Source organism: Bubalus bubalis, chromosome 1 (genome assembly GCF_019923935.1).
Source record: "Bubalus bubalis isolate 160015118507 breed Murrah chromosome 1, NDDB_SH_1, whole genome shotgun sequence".
Taxonomy (NCBI): Eukaryota; Metazoa; Chordata; class Mammalia; order Artiodactyla; family Bovidae; genus Bubalus; species Bubalus bubalis.
In genome coordinates, this window is record NC_059157.1 from 190,806,113 (window position 1) to 190,831,774 (window position 25,662).

The following is a 25,662-nucleotide window of genomic DNA, read 5'->3' on the forward strand; positions in this document are numbered from 1 at the left end:
ATGGCCAATAATTACATGAAAAGATGCTCAATATGATTAGTCATTCTGCTGCTGCTGCTGCTAAGTCGCTTCAGTCTGTCCGACTCTGTTCGACCCCATAGACGGCAGCCCACCAGGCTCCCCCGTCCCTGGGATTCTCCAGGCAAGAACACTGGAGTGGGTTGCCATTTCCTTCTCCAATGAATGAAAGTGAAAAGTGAAAGTGAAGTCGCTCAGTCGCGTCCGACTTAGTGACCCCATGGACTGGAGCCCACCAGGCTCCTTCATCCATGGGGTTTTCCAGGCAAGAGTACTGGAGTGGGGTGTCATTGCCTTCTCCGTGATTAGTCATTAGAGAAATCTAACTCAAAACCACGAGTCATTACTTCACACATTACGATGGTTATTACTTTAAAAAAAAAAACAAAAGGATAGCATGGCTTGAAAGGATGTAGAGAAACTGGAACCCTTGTGCACTACTGGTGGGAATGCAAAAATGGTGCTGCTCCTACGAAAAATAGTTTGATGATTTCTCAAAAAAATTTAAAATAGCTCACATGATCCAATAATTCTACTCCTAAGCACGTGCCCATAGGAACTGAAAGCAGGGGCTCAAACAGTTACTTGTGCCCCAGTGTTCAGAGCAGCATCAGTCACAATAGCCAGAAGGTGGAAATAACAACTTATTAAATAGCACCAGTGAATAAATAAATGTGGCATGAATATATACGTGTGTGTGTATGTGTGTGTATGTGCATATATTTAATGGAATATTATTCAGAAATAGAACTGGAAGTAGACAGTGGTGATGAATACACCACACTGTTAATAAAGCTAATGCCATTGAATTGTGCACTTAAAATGATTAAAATGGTAAATTGTTATGTATATTTACCACAATAAAAAATTAAGCCCATGGAAATCATATTTATTTTTAACTCCATCAAATAGAAAGTATGTATCTAATTCTGGTATATTAAAAAAATGAACAAATTCATGGAAAAAACTGATCCTTTTATGTAACCTACATTTATACAGATGAAATAATATCCTTTCTTATCAGTGTGTTGCTTTATACGTACTAGAATTTTTAAAAGAAGTTTGAAATCCTTAAGACAGCCTAACTTACTAATTAATCAGATTTTAATTAACTATTAACTACAAAAGCTGCTTAGGAGTTTAGAAAGATTTTGATTATTAAATTTATCAAGACTAGATTCTTAAGGTATTACACAAAATCAGATTTATAAAATTTGTAAATGTAGTCTGAAATGTCTAAGGAAATTTTATCGTGGTATATAATGCAAATGGTAACAAATGCTTAAAGGAATTTAATCTGCTAAATTTATAAACTGAGAATCTAAAATCAAGTGTTTTTATTTTTTAACAGAGAATGAACTACTTACTACTAGATTTTTTACTATTAGATTTTTAATCATGCTTAAAACTTAAAAAACAGGTTTCTAATTTACAATTTTAATAAACCTAATGCTGCTCAAAACTCACACACACAGAGAAACCACCTGCAAACCACACACACAGGTCAGGAACGTGAGGGGCACACCCACCTAGTGAGCAGGACCAACACTTGAGCCTGCACAAAGGGGTGGCTGCGCTCACTTGTCGAGAGGAAGCGTCTGCAGGGACAGCAGGCGGCCCCAGTGCAGACAGCCTCAGAACAGGAGACGCACCGCACTTACCCCAGGGCTGTGGTTGCAAAGGCTGCCCCGGCGGCACCGACTTCCTCAAAGTCACTCTGAAGAACCTCCTGGATAAGCTCATCCACCACTTGGGCCAGGTCCTAAGGGGAGGGCAGAAGGGTCAGGAGTGCTGGCCAAAGCAACACTGCCTCATCCACACCCAGCTTATCCCCAAGCGATCCACCTCTACAGCTGAAGGTACTGGAAATGTTCCGTGAGCCACAGAGATGTCACAGGACGTCCCACCTGGGTCAGAAATTCCTGCAAGACCTCATCACTGGAAGCTCTTTGAGGGTGTCTAAATGACCCTCACACAAGGCCTGGTTGTGTGCACCTGGTGAGGTTTCCTGCTGATAAACAGGAGCCTTCTGGACATGAGAGGAGAAGCCTGCTTCCTGCTGGTCGACAGCCGTTCAGACGGCCCCAATGCTGCCCCCCGTGCCAACGCAGCTTCAGCTGCTGTGGTCCTTCCTCGCTACCCTTCAGGCCTCCTTGTTCCCCAGGGAGGGTGGTGCCCCGTGCCCAGTGGCACCCAAGCAACGTGGTGGCAAGATAAAATCTCATAACCTGTGTGGAGTGCTCGGACCTGGGGCCATCCATCAGGGCACACTGACCCCAGGAACACAGACACGGTCAGACTGGACATCAGACACAGCTGGATGTTTGCCCACAACAGTGGGAGAATGCCTTACCGCATCTGAGTAAACAGGCACAGGCTTCGGCGGGAGGAGCTCCAACTGCATGGGGGGCTGCACAGGGGGCTGCAGGAGGCTGGGCGCCATGCTCGGGGGCAGCACCGAGCGATGTGATGGAGAAGCTGACACAGGCAGGGGCTGCAGGAGGAGAGCCGGCAGGGGCTCGGCCGCCTCTGCACCACACTCCTCTCCTCTCCCTGCACCTAGAAGAACCGGTGAAGGTGGGCATCAGGGATAGGCCCAGGCCACCCTCCTGAGCAGACCACCATGGGGTGCCTCCTGAGCCATGATTGGGCGCAAGGAGTGCTTTACCAGCAGGAACCCAGCGCCTGTGGGGCCAGGAAGCTGTTTAGGCAGCACCACGCTGGTGTCTGCCCGACCCCAGGGTGAGGTGCCCTCCCGAGACCGTGGCTTCACTCACCTGCCACGTCCAAGCCAGGTCTCTGCACGCCCAAAGGCGGCTCTGCAGCCAGGCTATCCCCGATGTACTTGTTCTGGGCATTGAAGCTGCACACGGGGGTGTGACGGGGTATGGGGGGCAACGGCCCTCCATTCACAATCTCCCCAACCGACACCGTCAGTTTCCTGGTGATGAACACTGACTTCCTGGCCTTGGACAAGCCCTCGGGCTCCAGGAACGAGGATCGGTTCAGCTCGACACAGCTATCAGACCACAAAGAACCCGTGGAGAGGCATCACACAGGCAAGAGGCTGCCCTCACCTCTGCAGACCCCTGCAGTCGCCATGCTGCCTACCAGTCACATGGAAATGGGGGAGGCGGCAAAAGTCCAGCTCACAGCACCCACCACCGCCAGCATCTCTATGTGATGCGGGAGTCACCTGGATCCCCAGGTAGAGTGACACCTGACTACAAGCGCCCAGCTCATACCCTAAGGGCAGGTCTGCAAGGCAGATGTGGCCTGTGATGAGAAGTCAGAGGAGATGGGGTCAAGGAAATCCCAGATCCAGACACAACAGGCTGTGAGCCATGTTCTAGAAGAGGGTCCTCAAGTTCCACCACATTCTCAAATCTGACTGCAGCAGAGACGCCGTGGCCAGTCGGAGAGGCCATCTTCAGGGACAGAACAAGGAGGCCCCAACCTCAACCTCGACCATCAAGTTCTTAAGTTACTTGTGAAAAGTCAGGAAGAGGTGGGTCTGAACCTTACCCTGCCAGCTGTTCCAGGCCTTGCCCTAGTGCCTGCACCCCAGGGAGGCAGCCCGTGGACTGTGCCTTCTCTAGGGCCTGGCGAGGCACAGGCACTTCCCGGCCTTCCCAGTACTAAAAGGGAAAAAAAGGAGAGCGGCCCCAGGCCTCTGCCTCGGTGCTTACCCGTCGGAAACTGTGAGGCCATGGCAGTTGAGGAAGTCTGTGGCCTCCTCGCCGTCTCTGAACAGCAGCATGCGCACCACACCATCCAGGGGGAAGATGGTGGAGCGCTGTGTGCTTGCTGTGTACGCCACATTGAGCGCTCGGAGCGCGTCCTTGCGGATCTGAAACGAGAAGCCAAGTCACTGAGTCACAGCAGGTCAGGCGCCCAGGGCCACAGAGCACTCAGTTCAGTTCAGTTCAGTTGCTCAGTCGTGTCAGACTGTTTAGGACCCCATGAACCACAGCACGCCAGGCCTCCCTGTCCATCACCAGCTCCCAGAGTTCACCCAAACTCATGTCCATTGAGTCAGTGATGCCATCCAACCATCTCATCCTCTGTCGCCCCCTTCTCCTCCTGCCCCCAATCTTTCCCAGCATCAGGGTCTTTTCAAATGAGTCAGCTCTTCGCATCAGGTGGCCAAAGTATTGGCATTTCAGCTTCAGCATCAGTCCTTCCAATGAATATTCAGGACTGATTTGCTTTAGGATGGACTGGTTGGATCTCCTTGCAGTCCAAGGGACTCTCAGTCCCTCTGGAAAGTACCCTGGACTCAGCTTAGTGCTCAGTAGGCTGTCTGCTCATCGGAAAATGCCCAGAGATGATGCAAAGCAAACAGCTTCATACATGCAAATGGTTGGGCTGTGAAGACTTTATTTATTAGAAAAACTAAAAAACAAACCACCCACCAGCAGGTGCATCCTCCACTCAACAGAAAGCTGTGTAGCTACTAAAACTCACCATGGAGATGGTGGAATGCCATGGAAAGTGTGTGACATGAAACTGAGTAAAAGTCGTTTCACAGCGTCACACTGACCGCTTTACAAACGCAGAAGGAAACATGAAGAGGCTGCCAGGTCAGCTTGGTCCCAGGGCTCCGGTAACCCTCCCCTTCCTCTTCCGTGTCCTTGAACCAACCCAACACCGGTTGACAGTGTTACTTCAAGGCTGGCATTGTCCAAGCCAGGGTCCAGCAATGAACAGACAAGACCCGTCCTCACAGAGCTGACATGGCAGGACAGACCGACACTGAACAATACGTGTGTACAAAATGCAGAGTGCATTCAACAGTGAAAGCGGGACAGGAAGGACAGCAGAGGAGGACAGGGAGCACAGGCAGGCGGGGTGGCGAGGGTGGGCCCTGCAGAGAAGGATCTGGAGGAGGGGAGCTCTGTGTGGTTCAGTGAGGATAGCAACTGCCAAGGCCCTGAGGCAGGAGCGTGCTGCGGCTGCAGGGCAGGAAGGCACCGCTGTAGGTGGGGAAAACAGGACCCTGTGGCTGCTGCTGGTGAAACACTTTGTTTTTCTAAAGAAAAAATGCTTAGATTTCTTAGTTTAAAATTACTAAAATGGATGCAAATGGTCAACATTCTCGTAACATTAAATACTCATTGTAAAAATACTATCAGTTGTATTTATCAACTGCACGGAGTTTCCTAAGTGCACTTTGTTAGAAATCCTTTCATTTGTTCCAGAATTTCTGTTCTCTTGGAAACTGTCAGATCTGACAATGAGCAAGCTTGCAGATTCTTTGCCTGGGATGTGATGGTGGGTTTAGTCACTGTTTATAGGACGACTTGTGACCAAAGAAGAAAAATGAGCTGGAGTCACAAAACGGGCCAGGCAGGTTCCCAAGAAGCCTGGTGCAGCCTCCTCCCTACCCCACCAGCACAGGGGGCTCCTGGCGAGGACCCTGGGGGTGCAGGGACTGCTGTGAGGTGGCAGGGCCACTGCTTTCTTATCTTCCCCAGGTGCTTCAGGGGCATTAGACCTGACTGTGGGAGTCTGAGATCAGGATGACACTCTACACAAAGCCGAAGGTAAGACACTGGTCTTGCTCAGTCTTTGTAACCCCAGTGCAACAAAGAGCAGGCACTTCAGATATTTACTGAAATGAATTTAGCATCATCAGGCTCACTCCAAAACTGAAGACAGACAACACTTGTTAAGTTCTAGCTTAGAGGTCTGTGCATGCGGTTTGCTTTCTGGCTTCTTTGTTCCCACGGAAAATGCTAGTGCTGAACTCAAGCGAGAGCGTTCTGAAGAGACTCCCTCATCTGAACCAGAAGAGGAATGTTTCCCAGTGCATGGCCTTTTCCTTCCAGGACAGTGACAGTACTCACCTGATTAAAGTAACAATGCAGAAGACAAGCGTTCAGATAAGAAGCTGACTGGACCAGTTTAAAAAATCGCACAAAGTTATTACTGTTCAATGCAGCAAAGGCCTGAACAGCAAATTTCACCTCAGGGGAGTTTCTAACGGCAGGGTGGAACTGCTGCACTTCTCTGTTAATCAGAGGAGATAGAAGTGGTTAGAACGTGATCTTCCATGAGACAAAATTTCCACAAAAACAGAGCTGACAATAAAATAAGGTCTCAACTATACTGAAGTAGAAGGCCTTGGTGTCACAGTGCCCGTGTGTTCATGGCTCACCTGTGTCAAGGCCACCCTGACTCGGGCTGGATTGGCAACAAAAGTATTCTTTAAAAAGATGATGACTAAACAGACTCCAGCAATAATTTAAGAATTGATTATCAAATCAAAGAGTTATTTTAATGCCAACTGACTGCCAGCTACCAGTGTTTGATGACGACGCTTAAGAAACAAAGTTTAACTTTGTTTTGTTTAGAAATAAACTGATCTGGGGAATTCCCTGGCAGTCCAATGGTTAGGACTCTACGATTTCACTGCTGAGGGCCTGGATTCAATCTCTGATCAAGGAACTACGATTCTACAAGCTGTGCAGCAAGGGCAGGGGGAAAAATACTGATCAGACTGAATTATTCAAGACAGGAAACAACTGCTTATCATATATGAAAAGACTACACAGCCCTTTTCCCTGACTAGTTTATCCCTAAGGCTTGATTTTAAAACTTAAAATCAATCACACACTTAAGATATTCTGTAACCAGGTTCTCAGGGAAAACACTAGGCTGAAAACAAGTTTCAACTTAAGGAAATCCAGTTTACCAACGACAGGAATGGAGGGCCTGGGGACTCTGGTATTCTTCACAGAAATGTCTACAGATGTATCATTTCATGTCTATAGGTGTGCAAGGTTTAAAATTCTTTCTTGATATCCCACCCTCAGCACTTCTGTTTCACACCATTTTTCCCTCTCCTGCAGCTAAGATCTTTGAAGAGGTTTGAGTGCACGTGTGTACTACTCTGATAAGGGACCCACTCGCTGAGTGCATCCTCTCCAGCTGATGAGGAGAACTGGTCCTCAGGAAGTGTCTGGGGCCCACTCAGGATGCTCAGGTGCTTGTGGGCAGCCCCAGCCTCTCCCTCGGTAGCTCGGCTCCAGAGGCCGCACGCTGAGCCCAGCTTTCTCACTAACACCAACACCAGAGCGTCCTCAGTGCCGCCGCCAGCAATCCTGAAAGCTCTCTTCCTGGTTACAGCCTGCCTTTCCCTACAGCTTAGGCTGACTTCCGAGTTGGAAAGCTCACCTTAGGATGTCCCCCTTGTTGAGATTGAGCAGGACGTTGTAGCCTTGGAACTCTGCCTCACTAGCACAGAACACGCCCTTGTTCCTCAGGTCCTGGTACATCTCCTTCAGACTCTGGAGGCACTTGGTCATGTTCTCGTTGTTGATCTTGGCATCAAATGAGGACATGGGCTCTTCACACATGAAGTGAGCACAGTGGATGTGAAACCGGGTGCACTTCTCAATCAGAGACACCGTCACCGGGTCACACAAGTGCTGCTGCGTGATGTCCTGGACACAAGTGAGGTGGAGTAATTACACACGCGTCACACACGCATGCATGCACACATCTTACGTACACACAGGTCTCAACACATCTCCAAACGTAAGGATCAATTATTAGAAAAATCATGATTATCTGAATTTCTCAGACTTCAATTTGAAACAAGCATGAAGCACATTTTAACAGGACTTCGTAATGATTTTAAAGGAACAGTGTATTTTTTTTGTTACAGATGAAATGTAACTGAGTAAAATGACAAGAACTCTCCTTTTCACTCTAGACTTCATGTGCGCTTTCTAGTTTTTCTAGCTTCCTTGTCGGAAGTGGCTGATACCTTCCGTATGCCCCGCGTGCGGTTCCACAGGAAGTCGTACCAGTCCCGCAGGCCGCCCTCCGTCTGGTCCATGATCTGGGTCACCAGATAGTCCATGGTCCTGCTGAGCACCCCCGAGGGACGCAGCTCGTGTGGCAGGGGTTCCTCCTGGTCGGCTGAGGAGCGGCTGTACTCCTTCACAGCGGCCGCGTGGTCCACCTGAGAGTGGGGAGTAGGGACGAGCAGCTGGGTGGCAGGTGCCAGGCCAGCCTCCCTGCTGCTGTACCCAAAAGTGGGGAAGACCACACACACACACACACACACACACACAAGTAAGGTCAATACTTCAGAATACAATTTTAGAACACAAAATTTCTATTTTAAGGTAACAATTAAAAGGCAAAATAAAGCAACTTGTTTTTGGCAAACATGACAAGGAGTGAACAGGCTACCACATCAAAATGCAGAGAAATTTAAGCGAAGACACACCTGCTGGGGTGTGACAGGTGAAGGACTTGATAAAGATTTTAAAAGGTCTCAGCCATGCTCATATACCAGATTGTCTATACGGACCAGAAACGGAGCTGGCAGTGAGGAGGCAGGAAGAGTAGCAGCAGGGTCTGGGGAAGGCCCTCCAGAGCCCAGAGCTGCAAGAAGAGGCTGGAGGCCTGCAGCTGACGGTGGAGCAGAAAAGCCACAAGTCTCCGCCCTGGGCACCTGCCTTGACAACTGCCACCTTGCTGACAGGTGAAGGCAGCCGTAAAACCCCCAGCCAGTAAAGGAGAAACCCGAAGGAAAATTAACAGAGAGAAAATGAATGTAAGATGGTGCAGACTTCTGGGGAAACAACTTGGGACATGCATCTACTCATGTTCAGGAACCTTAGGAAAAGTCACACCTCTGGCACAGCCCTTCATTCCTGGAATCTATCAGAGGGAAGGAAGCTGAAAACCTTAGAACCATTGACAGAGCATGCCAACAGAGTTGGTAACAGTGGAAAATCAGAAACAGCCTGTGATTGCAGAAAGGGGAGTTCTGAAAGAGTTACATAATCAAGTGGTGTGCCTATATGTAAAGTTTTAAATGCTTAGAAAGAGTTTACTATACAAAAGAAAATGCTCATGACAGAATTTTAAGTGAAAAAGATTCATACAAAATACCTAGAGCATAACCTCAAACACACAAAACATAAACATAAAAAAGGAATAAAACTGTGAAAAGCAAAAAGAAAGGGAAAGTTTGTTTAATTTGTGAAACACAGATTTGTATGTATTTCCATAACTTAGGGAAACACGTGGTCCAGTCACCTTACATAAGACTGCTTCATACATACCTCATGAGACAAATAATGGAATGAACATGATGGTTAATAGCATATCCCCACCACATTCTAGCAAAGCAACCCCCAAATCAAACAGTATAGAAATCATGAAACCAGCCTTCCCTCCCCAGCATATCCCGCTCCGCCCCAGTGATTAAACACGGACAGCAGCCTGGAGAGCAACCCCACAGGGATGCGAGGCTCTACCTGGTCAGTGCCTGGGACCACTTCAAACACACTCAGCTGGCTCCGGGTCTCCCGCATGTACCGTTCCTTCTCAGGACACATATCCAGGCACGTCCCAACAAAAGTTCTTGCTTTGTCCAGGTCGGTCCTTTTCACCCGAGCTAAACAGTATCAGGTAAAAAGTAAAAATGTACCACAGTTACTGGGAAGCCAGAGAAGTGCATTTTCACAATGATAAAAGGAGAAATAAAAATTCTTTTCCTTTCTTTTACAAAGGAAAAAATCTAAAAAACACTACTGGGCCTCAGAAAAAGGAAAGCACTGCCTATCACACCAGGTGACAAGCCATCAAGACCCATGAAGACCCTCCAGGCCTTCTCCTCTCTGCGGGTGGGTCTCCAACAGTCACAGATCGTCAGCGCACAGCAGGTGGTGGCAGGGAGGGGCCCACACACGGGTCTTTATGGCTCCTATAATGACCTGAATGATAAACAATCATGCTGCAATGTTTTGTCAAAGGATCAATCTCTTAAAAGAAATATTCAAAATATGCCAGTATTCCAGAACTCTCAGTGTTTCATCATGTTTTTAACAGGAATCACATTAATGGAAGTCAGCTGGATCCTGACCTGAATAGACGACTCTTACCCACAGAACTACACAGTTACCAAAGTATCTATTAAATGAAATGAAATGCAACAACCTCACAATTCAAAACATTCACATCTTATTTTACTTTTAAAAATTCCAATGTCTATTGATTCTTTTAGGAATACAAAAATCACATGTCAATGACATAACCTATGGTAGCAGCTTTTATTATTGTGTTAAGGAAAACACATGTTTATTCCTGTACAGCTTCTACAAAATCCTGCAGGTAAAATTTAATTCTGAAAAAAACTGCAAAGAAGAACACGTGTGCTGTTTTATTTTTGGTCACTGTACATAGCTCTTAGTGTTAACAGGATATCTGATTTTTGAATAGGCTTTAAATACACTGACATGGTTTAACATTCCAAAGGTACAACATCCCAGATGGGACCCCACGACCGTGCTCCCTGCTTCCTGACCAGCTAGCTATGTGAGTGATCCTGCCTCACCTCCATGACTTTGCACACACAGGCCAAGTACACTCACACGTATACGGACACACACACTCCCCTTTCTGTACACTTCCCACACCTTGCTTCTTCCGCTTCACAATAAACATTGATCATTTTTCCATCAAGAAACCCCAGTCTTCTTTCAGGCTGTTTAGAATCCCACCATGTGGACAGTCACTTTCCAATCTTTGTCATCACAAAAAACCTTGTAAACATATCACACACGCGTGGGGCAGTTTGTAAGTCACACTCCTGGGTGTGGAATGCTGGGTCAAAAGCACTGTTCCCCTGGGCCTGGAGACACTGCCAACTCGCTCCTCTGAGCAGCCTGCCCAGGGATGGGGCGGTATGAGACCTCTCCATCTCTTGCTGCCATGTGACGGGCAGAGAGCAGCAGGATCTTTCCACTTTCCATCCACATGTTTAAGAAGTAACTCTTTTTTTTTTTTTTCTTTTTGGCCATGCTGCACGGCTTGCAGGATCTTAGTTCCTTGACCAGGGGTATAATCCAAAGCCAAAGCTGAATCCTAATCACCGGACCACCAGGGAATTTCCAAGTGTCAACTCTTGACACTTCCCTTTCCGAACCTCTCAGACCCTACTCATTTTTCTACTGGAGTTGGTCTTTTTCTTATTGGCTCTACAGGACTTTCTGTACCTGGGAATCCGCCCCTTGTCTGTCGTGAGTTACAGACTTTTCCCCTGTGTGACATCTTTTGTAGTTTTATTTGTGGTGATTTCTGTTAAATGGAAAGTTTTGATCTTTAATGTGTGCTTTCTCAAGGTCTAAAAAAATTGCCCTTTAAATTATTTAATCCTGCATGTATCAATGGTGTTGGCTTTCGTCCAAAAATAAGATTACAAACACACCCGCACCGAGTCCATGTCTACACTCACAGCCTCAGCAGACCAGAAAGCAACAGGGATCACGGGTACACAGCGCAGGCCCCAAGGCCCAACGGCAGTGGAGCCCCCCAGACCAGGGTCACCCCTTCCCTCACGGCTCCCGAGAAGACTGCCTCTGCCGAGACCAGCCCCTTACCTTGCCGCATGACCCTGTCCCTCTGGTCAAGCAGGCGGTACTTCTCCTCAGACGTCTCAGCCACGGTACCTATCAGGGGACTGAGGGATGACACACACGGCCCGAGACCCTCAGAGCCCTCGGAGCTCTCATCAAAAGGGTCTTCCTCAAACTGATGGGCCTTCAGAAGACTCGGCTTCTTCACAGGAGAACTAGAAGGAAGACAACATGCTAAGAGCTGTGTATCCATCAGGTATCTGGATTTTTTCCACATACAAACACTTATCATCCTGGACACCCAGCTCCTCCAAAGTTGGACAGCAGCCGGCAAAGAGGGGAGGCAGCCGCAACACACCCAGTGATGAGCATGAAGGCTCACATTACTCACAGGTTCTCCTCTTTAAACCGCTATACAATCCATGGAATTCTCTAGGCCAGCATACTGGAGTGGGTAGCCTTTCCCTTCTCCAGGGCATCTTCCTAACCCAGGGACTGAATCCAGGTCTTCCTCATCACACGTGGATTCTTTACCAGCTGAGCCACAAGGGAAAGCCCAAGAATACTGGAGTGGGTAGCTTATCCCTTCTCCCACAGATCTTCCCGATCAGGAATCAAACCGGGGTCTCCTGCATTGCAGGTGGGACTCTTTAATGACTGAGCTATCAGGGAAGCCTTGAAATGAATTACTTGTAGATTTCTATCTCAGAGACATGAAACTAAGAGTGAGATAAAAGCACTCCAGCACCTCGAGGAAATACCAGGCCTGCGTGTTTTCAAACACAGCTTCCCTTCAGTTACAAGGATGTACTGAAAAAAACAGGGCATTCTGTGAGCATCCTCATTTTCTAGCTGGTTTTCAGCATTCTGGGAATTTGAATGTCAAAGAGGATGTAAACAAAGGAAAAAGCAAATCAGCAACTACACTGTTAACTGCAAAATGTGAGGAAAACTATCCACTGGCCAAAATATGGGAAGCAGGATTAAACAGAAGCTGGCCTGCTGTGAAACGGGAGGCAGGGGCCACACAGGAGTCTCCGGCCGCAAGCCAAGGGGAATGAGGGAGGAGCCTTTGGGAACGGAGGTTCCACACAGAGACGTGGAGGTCTCTGAAATGCACGCTGCGCTAGACTCGGCCTGAGACTCTGCACAGGGCTGCGCAGTTACAGCCACGGCTGCAAGTGGCGATTAGGAACATGGTGTGCAGCCAATTACACATCTTAAGGAGAAAAGCGATTGTCTGTGCACATATACATCACACAGATGGCATGACAGCAACTGCGCGGGCCGCAGGGCTGAGGGAGAGGAAGGGCCCAGGGCAGCCCCCGCCCCCCAGGTCCTCTCCGCATCCCTCAGCCCCCATACAGGTGTCAGCGATCACCCGCTTCCCTTCCACGCTATCTCACGACAGCTACGAAGTCCCTTGAGGTCAGTGACAGGAGAAGCCCAAGAACCCACTTGCCCTGTTAGAACAGTGGCATTTGGAAGGACCAGCCACACCTTTTACTCAGGAGGCCGCCAGTTGCAGTCCTCACCCCAGGCTTGCCGAGCGGGGAGTGCTGAAAGGGCGGGTCCTCGGTGCCCGGGCCAGCTTCCCCATCGCCTGGCTGCTTCTCCTTGAGGGAAAAGGGCTTCTTGTTGGGACCTGAGGACGCAAAAGCCAGGACAGAGTTAATGACACCACATGTCACTCGACTTGGGGGCAGCTTCTTGGGAAAGTTATAATTGTGGCAGGATGTTGTTAGAAAGGAGCCCAAGGAACTGAGACAGCCCCACCCCCACTTCACTCCACACTGGGGATCAGGCTCACACTCAGCACTCCAAGGCCTTGCACAAAGCAGGAGAGACTGTGCAGAGAACAACTGAAAACTCACTTAATTTTTTCTTATGCCAGAAGATGGTCATATCTTTATGCAAATCTTTCCCTTTCTTCCTGGCCAGGGCTGCAGATGCCTGGAAAACAGTCCACAACACAAAGAATGATGGCATCAGGAGACCAAGGAAACGAGATCAAGCCTGCACGTGCATTAGTGGAATTCTGTTCAACAGAGCTACACCTCTACAGCTATGCGTTCTGACCACATCGCCTGCCTCCAGCCATGGCAGCCACGGTCTTCATCTCCCTTACCTGTCTTATAGCATGTATCTGCGCTTCTCCTTATCGAAACTAATGACTCTACTGTGATAGAATCCACAAACTTGGCCCTATTGGCATTTGATAATTCTCACCATATGATTTTCTGAAGAACAATGGAGAGATGGCCAAGTAACACTTATACACAAAGGAAACCTGTAGACTGACACACACAGGGTACAATTTATCATAAAAGATACATACACAAAACCAACTGTATGTTAGCATACCTATAAATACACCTAGGCAAATGTCTAGGAAAACATACACCACACTAGATAATTGTGCTGGCTCTAACTGGAGAGAAAGGGGTGATGAGTGGACCTCAACTTTCTATAGATCAATGAACTGCTTACAATGACAATTTATATATTTTCTATATAAATATCTTTAAAGGTTCAGCTAGAAGAAAAAGGACATTGCAACAGACAGAAATAATCTTAAAAAAATGAGGGCCGCTGTATGACCTGACAATTCCACTCCCAAGTATACACCCAACAGGAGTGAAAGCAGGGTCCTGAATAGAGACCTGTGCTGGCTTCACGGCAGCATTATTCACAAGACCCAAAAGGTCTGTGGACAGGGGGACAGATAAACGAAAGGTGGGACAACCATACCTGGAATAAAGGAAAGAAATACAACCACACAAATGAACCCTGAGGACATTATGCTAACTGAAATAAGCCAGACACAAGAGGATGAATATCGTACGATTCCACTTATATGAAATACCTAGGACAGATGAATTCATAGAGCTAGAAAGTAGATGTGAGGTCACCAAGGGCTGGAGGAAGGAAGGAATGAGGAGTTACTGCTTAGTGGTTACAGAGCTTCTGTTTGGGAGGATTATAAAGTTCTGGAACTAGATAATGTGATGGTTGTACAACATTTGTGAGTGTAATTAATGCTGCTGAATTGAAAAAAAAAATCAGTAGAAAGGAATAAACAGCAAAAGCCCTAAAACTGTGCATATCTGGGCACAGAACTTCTACTCTCAGGAACTTAAACAAAGGATATAATCAAAATTAAATGCACAGAAATGTCCAAAATCAGAAAGTTGGCCAAGTAGGTAAATAGGATAGAACGTCATATAGCTCTTAACGACCTCATTCTAATCTAGACTGTTCGTTGATTTCAGAAGCTACTAAAAATGACCACATAAGAGGTTACCAAACAGGGTATGTAGTGCAATGTCATTTCTGTAAAAACAATGTGACTATATATTTACAAAGACGTTATCCAAAATATTCATGGGTGGTATCTTAGAGGATAGAACTAGGGGTGATTTTGTGTCCCCTGCCATAGGACTTTCTGGGTTTTTCCTTTATGTTGACAGGTAATACCTCCATCATTTAAAAAAGAATGAAAACATCCTTTCTAAATATCTATAGAATATAATTTTCCCAAGAATATTCAGAAGAAAATAACAAAAGATATAAAGCTACATAATGTGAGCAGCTCATGTAAGCATGTACCCTACAACCAATACGTTATGCGTGTATGTACCTAAACACATATTAAAGTCGAGGCATAGGAACAATTAACAGCGGTGCTCTCTGGAAGATGGGATTACAAGATTCTACCTTTCCTGTACTGTTCTGAGTGTTTACGGTGATCACGTACTGCTGCTAAGTCGCTTCAGTCGTGTCCGACTCTGTGTGACCCCATAGACCCCCTGGCAGCCCACCAGGCTCCCCCGTCCCTGGGATTCTCCAGGCAAGAACACTGGAGCGGGCTGTCATTTCCTTCTCCAATGCATGAAAGTGAAAAGTGAAAGGGAAGTCGCTCAGTCATGTCCGACTCTTGGCTACCCCATGGACTGCAGCCCACCAGGCTCCTCCGTCCATGGGATTTTCCAGGCAAGAGTACTGGAGTGGGGTGCCATCACCTTCTCCATATCATGTACTATCAGCAAATAAAATAAAGTCAAAAACAAAACAAGAAAACTCAACTTTGAAAAAATGCTGTGTGGTCACAAGACATTCCCATGTGCTTCAGAAAAATCTGACTTCGTGGGAATCACTCACCTAAAATTTCTAGAACACTGCATTCAGTTGGAACCGCAAGTTTTTCACAAATAAATCTAATTTATGAAAAAAACAGTGCTATTCCAGTTTCTCCAAATTAAAACATTAGAGTACTTTTCTAAATTCTAACAAGTAACTGATAGATTTTTAAAAATAAGTTTTAAAGTGACAAAGTTCACTCTACCTTTGGCACTTTAAAGCCTATTTTTTTCCTCATGCACATGAACTACATTGTTGGAGTACTCACATGATCAAAAAAATACACCACTGCAAGCTTTTTGCTGCGCCTGGTATATATGCGCTGCACTTTAGCAATTTTGCCAAAGTGGTTCTCCAGCGTGGTTCTGTTATTGAGATAGTCAGGGATGTTCTTGCACTGGATCGCTGTGACTTCAGCAGGAGACAAGCCCCCAAGACTGTCTGTGCTCTCACTCCTCTTACTCTGACGGCCAGGAGTTCCTCTTAGAGAATCTAGGGGATCAGTGAACAGTCACAAAAATGTATCAGATGCAACGTTTTCCAATTACTAGGGCATCAACTAGGAAAGAGCAAAGTAAATTTTTATGGCTGTTGAGACCTGTTCCAGGATCCTATATGTTAGGATCCCTAATGTTTGCAGGGGGTTAACTAGGAGATTCAAGCTAACACTCGGGGAAATTTACCAAGAACCTGCCAGCAGGATAGACTGTATTTTGTACTTTCTAGAACGTACCTTCTTTTTTATCTCTGCTTTCAGTTTCTTCCTCTTTATTCACACCTGGAAGCCGGGAAGGCACCAGGACAGACTGACTGCCTCCTGGGATGACCAAGTGGTCATTTTCCCCAGACTCGACACAGCCAGTTTCCTTTTTAGATTCCTTGCTGCCCAGACGACCTACTTCTTTATTGCTTTTGAAGACATCCTGTATTGTCCGCCCAAACAAAGTGCCTCCTCGGGGTCGATTCAACCGAACAGGTCGTTTATCTGGAGGATGATCACCCCTTGACAGAGGGTCCAAGTCTTCAGCTGCATCGTGACCGTGCCTCCTTGGGGACCGATCCTGGTCCTCCTTTCTTTTCAGTCCTTTCATGAGGCTGGGAAGTGGCTCCATTTGGGAAACAGCTTCTTCGCATCCTTGTCTGACACCTGTTTTGCCAACTGGGAAGGGTTCACCCAAGGACCCTGAAGACATGGGGAAGGTGGTAAAGGTACTACTAGAAGTTCCAAACAGTGATTTGGGGCCTCTCTTCTCTTCCTCCACATTCTGATTTGGCAAAGCAGGGGTAAAGGCAGATGATAAATTATTGTTGCCTGGTTTTGAAAAGGTAAAATTTGAATTGGTGGCTGAACTACTTGTCACCTGAGAAAAAGGAAATGGGGCCAGTCCCCCAGGTCCACTACTGATTGGGTTGGAAAATGTAAAAAATCCAGAAGTAACTTGGCTCTTAGTTTTCTCTGGCTCAGATTCAGCCCCCAATATTGGTCTGAACACTGAATTTTCCAGAGGTTTAAAGCCAAATTCTGTTTTCCCAAAGAGAGAGCTTGCTTTTTCTCCAGTTTCTGGGGCAAAAGTAGAAGTACTTGGGAATGCTCCAAGGCTGGGGGACTTAAAACTGAATCCAGGGTTTCCAGGCACACGTGAACTCGAAGGCCCAGAGGCAGCTACAAAAGCTGGACTGTGTTCAAGTCCAGAAAAGAGTCCAACATTTGTGGTTTGAGAGAATCCTAATGTTTGCACTGAAGAATGACTTTGTCCAGAAGATGCTGGAAAACTGGACACCTGTGAAAATCCTGAGCTTTTCCCAGATAACGTATTGCTTTGTCCAAAAAGAGAGGGCTCACCAAACCGAAATTGTGGCTTAGCTTGAAATGTTCCCATGGAACTACTGGAAGATGTTGGAAAAACACCAGTCTGCTGCCCACCGAAAGGATTAGTTGGATTCATCTTCTGAGCGAGTTACTAGAAGGCAATAAATACTACGTGTAGAAAAGTAGTCCTCTTCCTCAAATGGTCTGTTCAACTAGGGAGCTGCCCCCTATCTCCACAATAAGCTGAAAAACAAAAATTCAGACAATCACAACTATGTGGTGCTGGAAGGCACCAAATTAGAGGTTTTAATCACATGCCAGGCAAAGCAAAAGACTAATTCTTATTTTCTGAGAGACAAATGGTGGTACCCCGCCTTATTGGAGGGAGTGCAGAGTAGAAGATGGTACAAATAAATTACTTTGTTATGGGGGTTTGGCTCAGACAGTTAAGCGTCTGCCTACAATGTGGGAGACCAGGGTTTGACCCCTGGGTGGGGGAGATCCTCTGGAGAAGGAAATGGCAACCCACTCCAGTACTCTTGCCTGGAAAATCCCATGGGAGAAGCCATGGGGTCGGACACAACTGAGCGACTTTACTTCACTTATGGGGGTTTAAAGCATGATCCTTTAAGACTAAAAAAAAAAAAAAAACCAAAACATCTTACTGAATTGGTAAATTTATGGAAAACCTAAAATAGCAATAAGAAAGTATATGCCAGTTGCACTTTCCAAGACAGGAGTTTCTGACGTCTTTCAATCTCCACACCCAGAGAATTACAATGTACACTGCTAAAAAGTTAGTGTTTTTAATGTTCCTCCCATCTAATTTTTTCTCCCAGTAACCAGGGCACCAATACTTTTTCCAAACAAGGAAATAATTTGCGTTTTAACACAGTGGCGACTACCCCCAGGATCTAGCTCGAAGTACACAGTGCTCTTGAAAGACAGGCAGCCCCGCCAGATCGCGGGTGCAGTGCAACCCAAATCTCGGGCGGACCAATGGGTGGGCTCGGCGCCCGCCGCGCACCCACCCCTCGAGTCCTGCCGGGCGTGTGCCTCCCCCTCCTGACGCCCCTGGCCCTGCGCCTCGGGACCCGCCATGTCCCATCCCCGCGCCCCTGGCCGCGCGCCCACCGTGTTCCCCCAGCCCCGCTCGGTTAGCAACACGGACGCGGCGGCGGGGAAGAGGGCGGCCTCCGCCCTCCAGGGCCCCGCGCCGTGCTCACCGTCTAGCTCAGGGACACGGCCGCCCACCGTCCCTTCGGGCTAGAGACGCACGCAGGGCCCGTGGCCGCCTAGGCCAGTGCTGCCCGCGGCCCGCGAACAGAAAACACCGCGGACCCACTTCCGGTCGGTCCCGCGCCGCCCAGCACCGCCCGTGCCCGGCCGCGCGCGGGTTCCGCTCTCCGGCCGGGCGGCGGCGGTGCGGCTTCCGGGGCGCGGCGTCCACACCCCCGTCCGCCCGCTTCTGCTCAGTAAGCGCCTCTTCCCCAAAGTGGGGCGGCGCGCGCTGGGCCCGCCGTGCACCCCTACACCGCTGGGCCCTCCCCTCTGGCCCGTTTTCTAGTGTGTGTCACCGGCCGTCCGGCGCTTCGCACTCCACCGTCGGTCCAGACCCCCAGTGCTGCGTCTTTCTCTCGGTAAAGCGCACGTTCCATGACAGTTTTCAACGAATTCCACCGAACGGGGTGACGTGAGCGTGCGTGCGCGTGCGTTGCTACAGAACTTCCGCGGGCTTTACGATTCACCGGCCCGAAGTCGAGATGAGCCTGTCGCTGCGCAATCTGCAGCGGGCCGTGCCCCTGCGGCGCGCGCTACTGCGCCAGAGGCTGCAGGCGGTGCGCGGGGCCCTGGGCGTGCGGGCCTTCGACCTGGGCGTTGTCTGCGTCGACAACCGGAAGATTCAGCAGATGAACAGGATCTACCGAGACCAAGACACCCCGACCGACGTGCTCTCCTTCCCGTTTCACGAGGTAAAGGCTGCCCTCCTGTTCTCGTCCGGCCTACCTTCCGCTGTGAATTCCGTTAATTACACCAGACAGGACTGTCAGTGTTGCTCCGAAAATTTCAAATACACACGGAAGTAGAGTAAGATGTGACCGTCGCTACTGATCAGAGCATATTGCTGAAGGAAGGAGGGTGATCCCCGCCCTCCTCGTAACAGTGAATTCTGCCGTTTTAAGTGTGATTAAATAATGGATATGTACGGGTTGAAAATTTTAAATAACTCTGATAATAAAAGGACAGACTTGGGCAAATATTTTAAACAAATATGTGCTGTCTATCAGGTTATGAGGATTTCCCTGTGGCTCAAACAGTAAAAAAAATCTGCCTGCTATTCAGGAGACCAGAGTTCCATCCCTGGGTCGGGAAGATCCCCTGGAGGAGGGTACGGCAACCCTCCAGTATTCTTGCCTGGAGAATCCCATGGACAGAGGAGCCGGACAGGCTACAGTCCATGGGGTCAAAAAGAGTTGGACACGACTGAGCAACTAACACAGGCATCAGGTTATTACCTATGTTATGTGAATGATTCATTCGAGACTTTCTGCATTGTTAGTGGCCACATAAATTGGGGCAGCCCTTTTGGAAAGCAGTCTGGCAGTTTACCTGAAGTAAGTCTTGATAACTGTTTAATCCATTAGGATCACACCTAAGGAAATAAATTGAAAAAGGAAAGAGAATTAAATGTTCAACATGTAATATAAAAATATATTAAAGTGTCCATTTATTTTCCATAAAAAGAAATAAAAATATTTGACTGACTTAGTGTGAACAGCCCTCAGCTGAATGGAATGGTCTTTATGTGGGAACATGTGATCAGTATCAAAACTGGGAAGAACAGAAATGTAAACTTGTATCAATGAGGTGATTTAGCTCCATAGATGTTTTGGAGCTGGGTAGTTGTGCATTAGGAAGGATGAAAGAAATGGAAATAATTATTTTGACAGTGTGGGAACATCTTAAGTCAGTTGTGTGTAGTGTCCCTGCCACAGTCCTGATTTGTCTGCCTTGGAAGTAGCAACACAGGGTCTTTCAGGGTAGAAACCTGTGGGCCTGTGGCGAGTTAGTGTTCTGAGGTCATGTTCTGCAAGTGTGTATTTCCTCATTTTCAGAATCTGAAAGCAGGTGAAATCCCCCAGCCCGACTTTCCAGATGACTATAATTTAGGAGACATTTTCCTGGGTGTGGAGTTTATCCTCCAGCAGTGCAAGGAAGATGAAGATTACTATGACATCCTGACTGTAAGTGGGATGCTGAAATGACAAATCCTTATGGGCAAAGCAGAGGCCCATGTCCTTCATCCAGGCCATGAGAGGAGGTTGTGGAGGGGACATGGACGTCCACACCATAATCCTTGTGTAGGACAAGGGTTCCTGGGGGAAACCCGCAGGCAGGGGCCGAGCCCTCTCACCACACCTCAGAGAAGAGAGCCTGGGGCATGGGTCTGTGCCCCCGAGGCAGTGTTGGGTGAGGGGAGGGGACAGGAAGCATCCTGGGAGGAGGGAGCCCCGGGAGTGGCCTGATTCTTAGCTTTGCCTCTGGAGGTGAGCTGGCTGCCTTTTAGCCAGCTCAGACAGGCTGAAGGAGCTTCTTACTGAACTGCTAGAAGCGGGCGGGATTCTGGCCTCCAGCACCTTCAGATCTGTCTCCTCCCCTGATGCCATGAAGGATGGCAGGATGGCGGGAGTGTTCTGAAAAGCGGTGTCCGACTGAGTCGTGTTTCAATGTCCCCATGGATTCAATGGAGGTGTCTCCCTTTGTCCGCACCCTAAAGTATCATCTTTGGGGAATCCTAGTGCTTCTGAGACTTGAAGTGAAACTTCCCAGCGAGACGCCCTGTGCTCAGGCGTCAGGGTTGCTGAGGAGGGTGTGCTTTCTCCCTGCAAGTGGTGAGAACCGCAGCGTAGACAGCACTGCTTAACACCGGTCTCAACTCCAGGATCTCCGTGACTAGTGTCTGTGTGCCGCAGGGGGCTCTGGGCTAGGGTCACCTGTGGACACTGTCCACTCCCCAGCACCTTCTGAGAAGTCTCTTACCCACAGTGGAGAGCCAGCCTGCACTCCTAGGATCCTCAGTTCCCTGGCAACTGGGCCAGGCCAACCCACTCTCCTGCTGGCTGGCACCCACCTACATGGCAACGCTGGGTAACTCCCCTTCCCCTGCCCTGGTTTTCCATGTCTCCACAGCTCCCCCCACCCCAGAGGAGATCCTGATCTTCACACCCCACTACAGGGGCCTGACTTACTCCTGCTAACCAGACCCACCCCTGTGACCTCACCACCTGCCCGCAGCCCTGCCTGGGCCCAGAGGAGGCTTCCTCACTTCCCACTGGGCATCCACTTGCCCTCCCTGACTTTTTCCTCCTTCTCCTCCTCCACTGCCACCGCCGCCACCACCACCCCAGCTCATGGCTTGATCCTGACCACTCTCTGAGGCAGCTTCTTAATTGTTCTGACAGGTGACTGCCACCCATGGGCTCTGTCACCTGCTGGGCTTCACACACAGCACGGAGGCCGAATGGCAGAAGGTAGGAGCCCTGCCCTGTCTGCAGCACACACGGGCACGCATTGCAGCCCAGGCTCCAGAAACCAGGCTGTGCGACCTGTCCCCTGCCTCCATTTGGTTTTCCAGTGTGAAAACCAAATGGAGAAATGCAGCCAAATGAGGAATTGATAGGGCCCACTATAAAAGAGATGGTGTTTGTTTTAAATACTGGGCTCCCTAAGTGCTCGTAACTCCTTTATTCATTCACTATTGAGAAGTCCAAGGAGAGATGCTGCTGTGAATTTCATGAAATCCTAAAATGACTTAAAGTTAAACTCTTTATTGAGTTATTGTAATGATATTTGTCAGTTGGAAACAGGTTTTAGGACATTAGAGTGTCTGATCCAGACCTATCATGTGGTGGTTTGTTTCCTCGAAAACTACCAGTATTTACTCAGTTTATAAAGGTCTGTGTTGGTATAGAACCATAATTGCGTTTTATTAACTCAAATTATGTTCATAATCAAACAGGCTCTCTGAACTGCATAGAAAAACGTTTTTTGAAAATTAACAAAATGGTCCTGGTACAGTTGGCCTCCCCCGGCCTTCCGAGGCTCCTGGGTCCACGCTGGCCACACCCTGGCTCTGTCCCCCACCCCTAACCCTGCTCTAGCCCCCTCATCCCCCTCCTCAGCTTCGCTGCCCTTTGCTCCAGCAGCATCTCAGGGACGCTCCAGGGCGGTTTCCCATCAGCCCACCCTTCCCCCCAGGAGGGGCTGTCCTCACACACCCGCTCCCAGGCTTTGGAGCAAGTCACCCAGTCTGACCCCTTCTTCTAACCCCGAGATAGGCCGTCCCCTCCTCTTCATACCCAAGACCACCAGCTCAGCCCCGGCCCCCCACCCCCTGCCCCTGCTGGCTCCAAGGCTCACACCAGGAGCTCCTCTGTCCTGGGGCTGCCCGCCTCGGGCTGTGTGGGAGGCCATGGGCCTCAGGGAGAGAGCCCCAGGGCCAGGGGAGGCCAGGCCTCTGGGCCAGTCCAGAGCTGGTTTCCACCCCTTTCTTTCAGATGTACCAGAAGGAGAAGCAGGTTCTCCAGGAGCTGAACAAGCATATGGGGACCAGGCTGCAGCCCCTGAGCAGAGGCCTCTTCTGACGGAGGTGACGCACTGTGGCTGGAAGATCTGTGGCTGGAAGTCCCAGAGATCAGGGCGCCCCCACACCGAGGGTCTCGGTGGCCATTGTGCCCTGTGGGGCAACTTCCAGTCCTTCCTTTGTTTAGGACACAGCCAGTGTGCTATTTCCAGTGCTGTAAATAAAATAGTTCTCAGCCCTCAGATCATACAGAGGTGGGGCATGGGAAGCACCCCTTCCCCGGGGCTCTGCCTTTGGCATGGGGGCATCTCTCCCATCTCAGGACAGATCAAGGAGCCCAGGTGGGTGTGCCCTCCCTTGAAATCCTGCTGGATTCAGTCCCACCCAGCCCCCACAGGAGCAGGATGGCCTTGAGGCCAGCCGACCCACCCCCACCCCAGGGGACCCTCAGCTCTTTTGCCATCACCCGCCCCCGCCCTTCGGTCCCCGGTCCAAGCATTTGCTCGTAGGTCATTCCTGAGTCCTCTGCCATGGCACCCGCATAGCAGAGCTCCGGCTGCCACATCCCATCCTCCTGTTGGACAGCGCCCTCCTGTTGTCCTGTTCAGGCCTGCCTTCTGAACAGTAAAGTAAACCCAGGGGTCACTCAGAGCCTTCTCCAGAGCTGTGCCACGCTCTGACCTCGCAAGTGGGGCAGATGTGGAGGGGGCAGGCACTGAGCCAACTCAGGGCCTGGTCGCCTCGACCTCAGGCCCCAGCACTGACCATAGTGCCACAGACTCTCCACGGAGCTCCAGACGAGTCAGGGCAACAAAACACTGCCTCTTGGAGAATCTAAAACTCAGAAAACTATGATTCTAAGAATTTGGTTTCTCCCATAAGTTGATCTTAGAAACATGAAAACGCATTTCCCATTGGATTTGCATCCTGAGCCTGGACCTCCAGTGGCTCCTGGGGACACGGGTCTGTCATTTTCCTGAGCTGCTGGCTGCATGACCTGCTTGTAATCATTAAGCTTGTTCTCAGTTTAGAGTTTAACGTGGCAAAGACCAATGATATGCCCGCAGAGCTCTCTGCTTTCTGGGTCCTTTTAAGGGACTGAAGGGTCCTGAGACCCGCTGGTCCTGCCAGCAAGTGTTTGGAGGGTCTTTACCTGCCACTAGGGCCAGCCCCTCAGGACCTCTGGTCGTGTCTGGACACAGGCGACTTGCTCCTGTGTTCAAGTCTGAGCAGACTTGCTGGGGCTGGAGGAGGGTCCAGATTTACAGGGTGATGCAGTGAGAAGCTTTCCAGGGTTGGATGGTGTGTCCCTCCCGCCCACCCACCCTAGCACCCCATAGCAGTGGCCCCCGGGTCCTGCTACCTGGTACCAGGTTCTGAGGGACCTGGGTGTGCCTTGACCCTCCACGTGGACAGCGTCCATGTGTACAGCACAGCCATCCTGTGTTTCTCTCACCAGTGACCCTCCCCGTTGGCATCCCCTCCACCAGATGGGCAACTGCTCGTGTCTTATTGCCCATTTTCTACTGTTTTTTCCTTTTTTCTTATTAATTGGGTGTTTTAATATGTGTTTTAAACAGCCCTTGAATTTTAGTACAGAATGTGAGCAAGTGTCCTGACCTGAATCTGAGAGAAGGCCACCGCACGGTCCATCAGCAGCCAGGCCATCTGCTGGCCACAGGGCGTCTTGGTTCTGTCTCATTCCACTGGTTGCCCCCACCCCCTGCCCTCCTCACCCAGACACATGCTGCCTGGTCCCAGTTCAGTTCAGTTCAGTTGCTCAGTCATGTCCAACTCTTTGCAACCCCATGGACTGCAGCACGCCAGACCTCCCTGTCCATCACCAACTCCCAGAGCTTGCTCACACTCATGTGCATCGAGTTGGTGATGCCATCCAACCATCTCATCCTCTGTGGTCCCCGTCTCCTCCTGCCTTCAACCTTTCCCAGCATCAAGGTCTTTTCCAGTGAGTCAGTTCTTCCCATCAGATGGCCAAAGTATTGGAGCTTCAGCATCAGTCCTTCCAGTGAATATTAGGACTGATTTCTTTCAGGATTAACTGGTTGGATCTCCTTGCAGTCCAAGGGATTCTCAAGAGTCTTCTCTAACACGATAGTTCAAAAGCATCAATTCTTTGGTGCTCGGCCTTCTTTATGGTCCAGCTCTCACATCCATACCTGCCTGGTCCCAGAGCTTCCTTGCAAATCCAGCGTCGCCTGAGCAGAGCCCCTGCTCCACGTGTTGCCTGGGTTCCCAGCCCTCTACTGTCCTGGGAGTGTCCTAGATTCACCTCACAGGCTCCAGGCCCTGAAGGCAACGTAGAGTTACGCCAGGTCCACAGGACACAGGCAGTGCCTCCTGCTTCATGGTCCTTGACATCTTGGTGAGGGGAGCCCCACCAGCACCCCCACTAGGGCACTTGGCACAACCATTAAAATTCCTCTCCTTACAACACTTCTACCACTAACTGCCAGGAGCCAGTGCAGCCCCCACAAGTGAAGGGCTCAGGCCCACAAGTTCAGTTCAGTTCAGTCGCTCAGTCGTGTCCGACTCTTTGCAACCCCATGGGCTGCAGCACTCCAGGCTTCCCTGTCCATCACCAATACCTGGAGCTTGTTCAAACTCATGTCCATCGAGTCAGTGATGCCATCCAACCATCTCATCCTCTGTCATCCCCTTCTCCTGCCTTCAATCTTGCCCAGCATCAGTCTTTTCCAGTGAGACAGTTC

The 25,662-nt window shown here is 49.3% G+C and overlaps 2 protein-coding genes across 6 annotated transcripts in view; one reads left to right on the plus strand and one right to left on the minus strand.

Annotated features, from left to right (window-relative positions):
* LOC102393114 (minichromosome maintenance complex component 3 associated protein) overlaps positions 1-19,064 on the minus strand; it is a 43,449-nt gene extending 24,385 nt beyond the window's left edge. For 2 of the 3 annotated variants that reach the window (XM_006047034.4, XM_044947881.2), the window contains exons 1-14: positions 18,576-18,846; positions 16,273-17,592; positions 15,808-16,031; positions 13,274-13,352; positions 12,900-13,044; positions 11,424-11,614; positions 9,300-9,439; positions 7,793-7,990; positions 7,198-7,466; positions 5,868-6,030; positions 3,708-3,868; positions 2,796-3,037; positions 2,372-2,577; positions 1,680-1,780 (exon numbers count right to left, since the gene is read on the minus strand). In XM_006047034.4, the coding sequence (XP_006047096.2) occupies positions 1,680-1,780; positions 2,372-2,577; positions 2,796-3,037; positions 3,708-3,868; positions 5,868-6,030; positions 7,198-7,466; positions 7,793-7,990; positions 9,300-9,439; positions 11,424-11,614; positions 12,900-13,044; positions 13,274-13,352; positions 15,808-16,031; positions 16,273-17,485 (3,332 nt within the window). In that variant the 5' untranslated portion in view covers positions 17,486-17,592; positions 18,576-18,846. Of the gene's footprint in view, positions 1-1,679; positions 1,781-2,371; positions 2,578-2,795; positions 3,038-3,707; positions 3,869-5,867; positions 6,031-7,197; positions 7,467-7,792; positions 7,991-9,299; positions 9,440-11,423; positions 11,615-12,899; positions 13,045-13,273; positions 13,353-15,807; positions 16,032-16,272; positions 17,593-18,575; positions 18,847-18,926 lie in introns of those variants that run through there. The other variant, XM_006047036.4, reaches the window with a different exon arrangement.
* Positions 19,065-19,112: 48 nt separating this feature from the next.
* On the plus strand, positions 19,113-24,813 carry YBEY (ybeY metalloendoribonuclease). Of its 3 annotated transcripts, XM_044947891.2 has the most exons (5): positions 19,113-19,322; positions 20,466-20,594; positions 21,813-21,881; positions 22,908-22,999; positions 24,514-24,813. In XM_044947891.2, exons 1-4 carry the CDS (start codon positions 19,113-19,115, stop codon positions 22,992-22,994), a joined length of 495 nt encoding a protein of 164 aa, XP_044803826.2. In that variant the 3' UTR covers positions 22,995-22,999; positions 24,514-24,813. The 3 variants fall into 3 exon arrangements, with proteins under 3 accessions (XP_044803826.2, XP_006047099.2, XP_025148934.2); XM_006047037.4 differs by lacking the exon at positions 24,514-24,813 and having other exon boundaries at positions 22,908-23,175; XM_025293149.3 differs by lacking the exons at positions 20,466-20,594; positions 24,514-24,813 and having other exon boundaries at positions 22,908-23,175.
* The last annotated feature ends 849 nt before the right edge of the window (positions 24,814-25,662 follow it).

Excerpts from the sequence above, each read along its gene's own strand:
- YBEY (XM_044947891.2), top strand. The coding sequence starts at position 19,113 with ATGAGCCTGTCGCTGCGCAATCTGCAGCGGGCCGTGCCCCTGCGGCGC. Across the intron at positions 20,595-21,812 it reads ATTACTATGACATCCTGACT|GTGACTGCCACCCATGGGCT; the intron begins GTAAGTGGGATG and ends TTGTTCTGACAG. Across the intron at positions 21,882-22,907 it reads CGGAGGCCGAATGGCAGAAG|ATGTACCAGAAGGAGAAGCA; the intron begins GTAGGAGCCCTG and ends CCTTTCTTTCAG.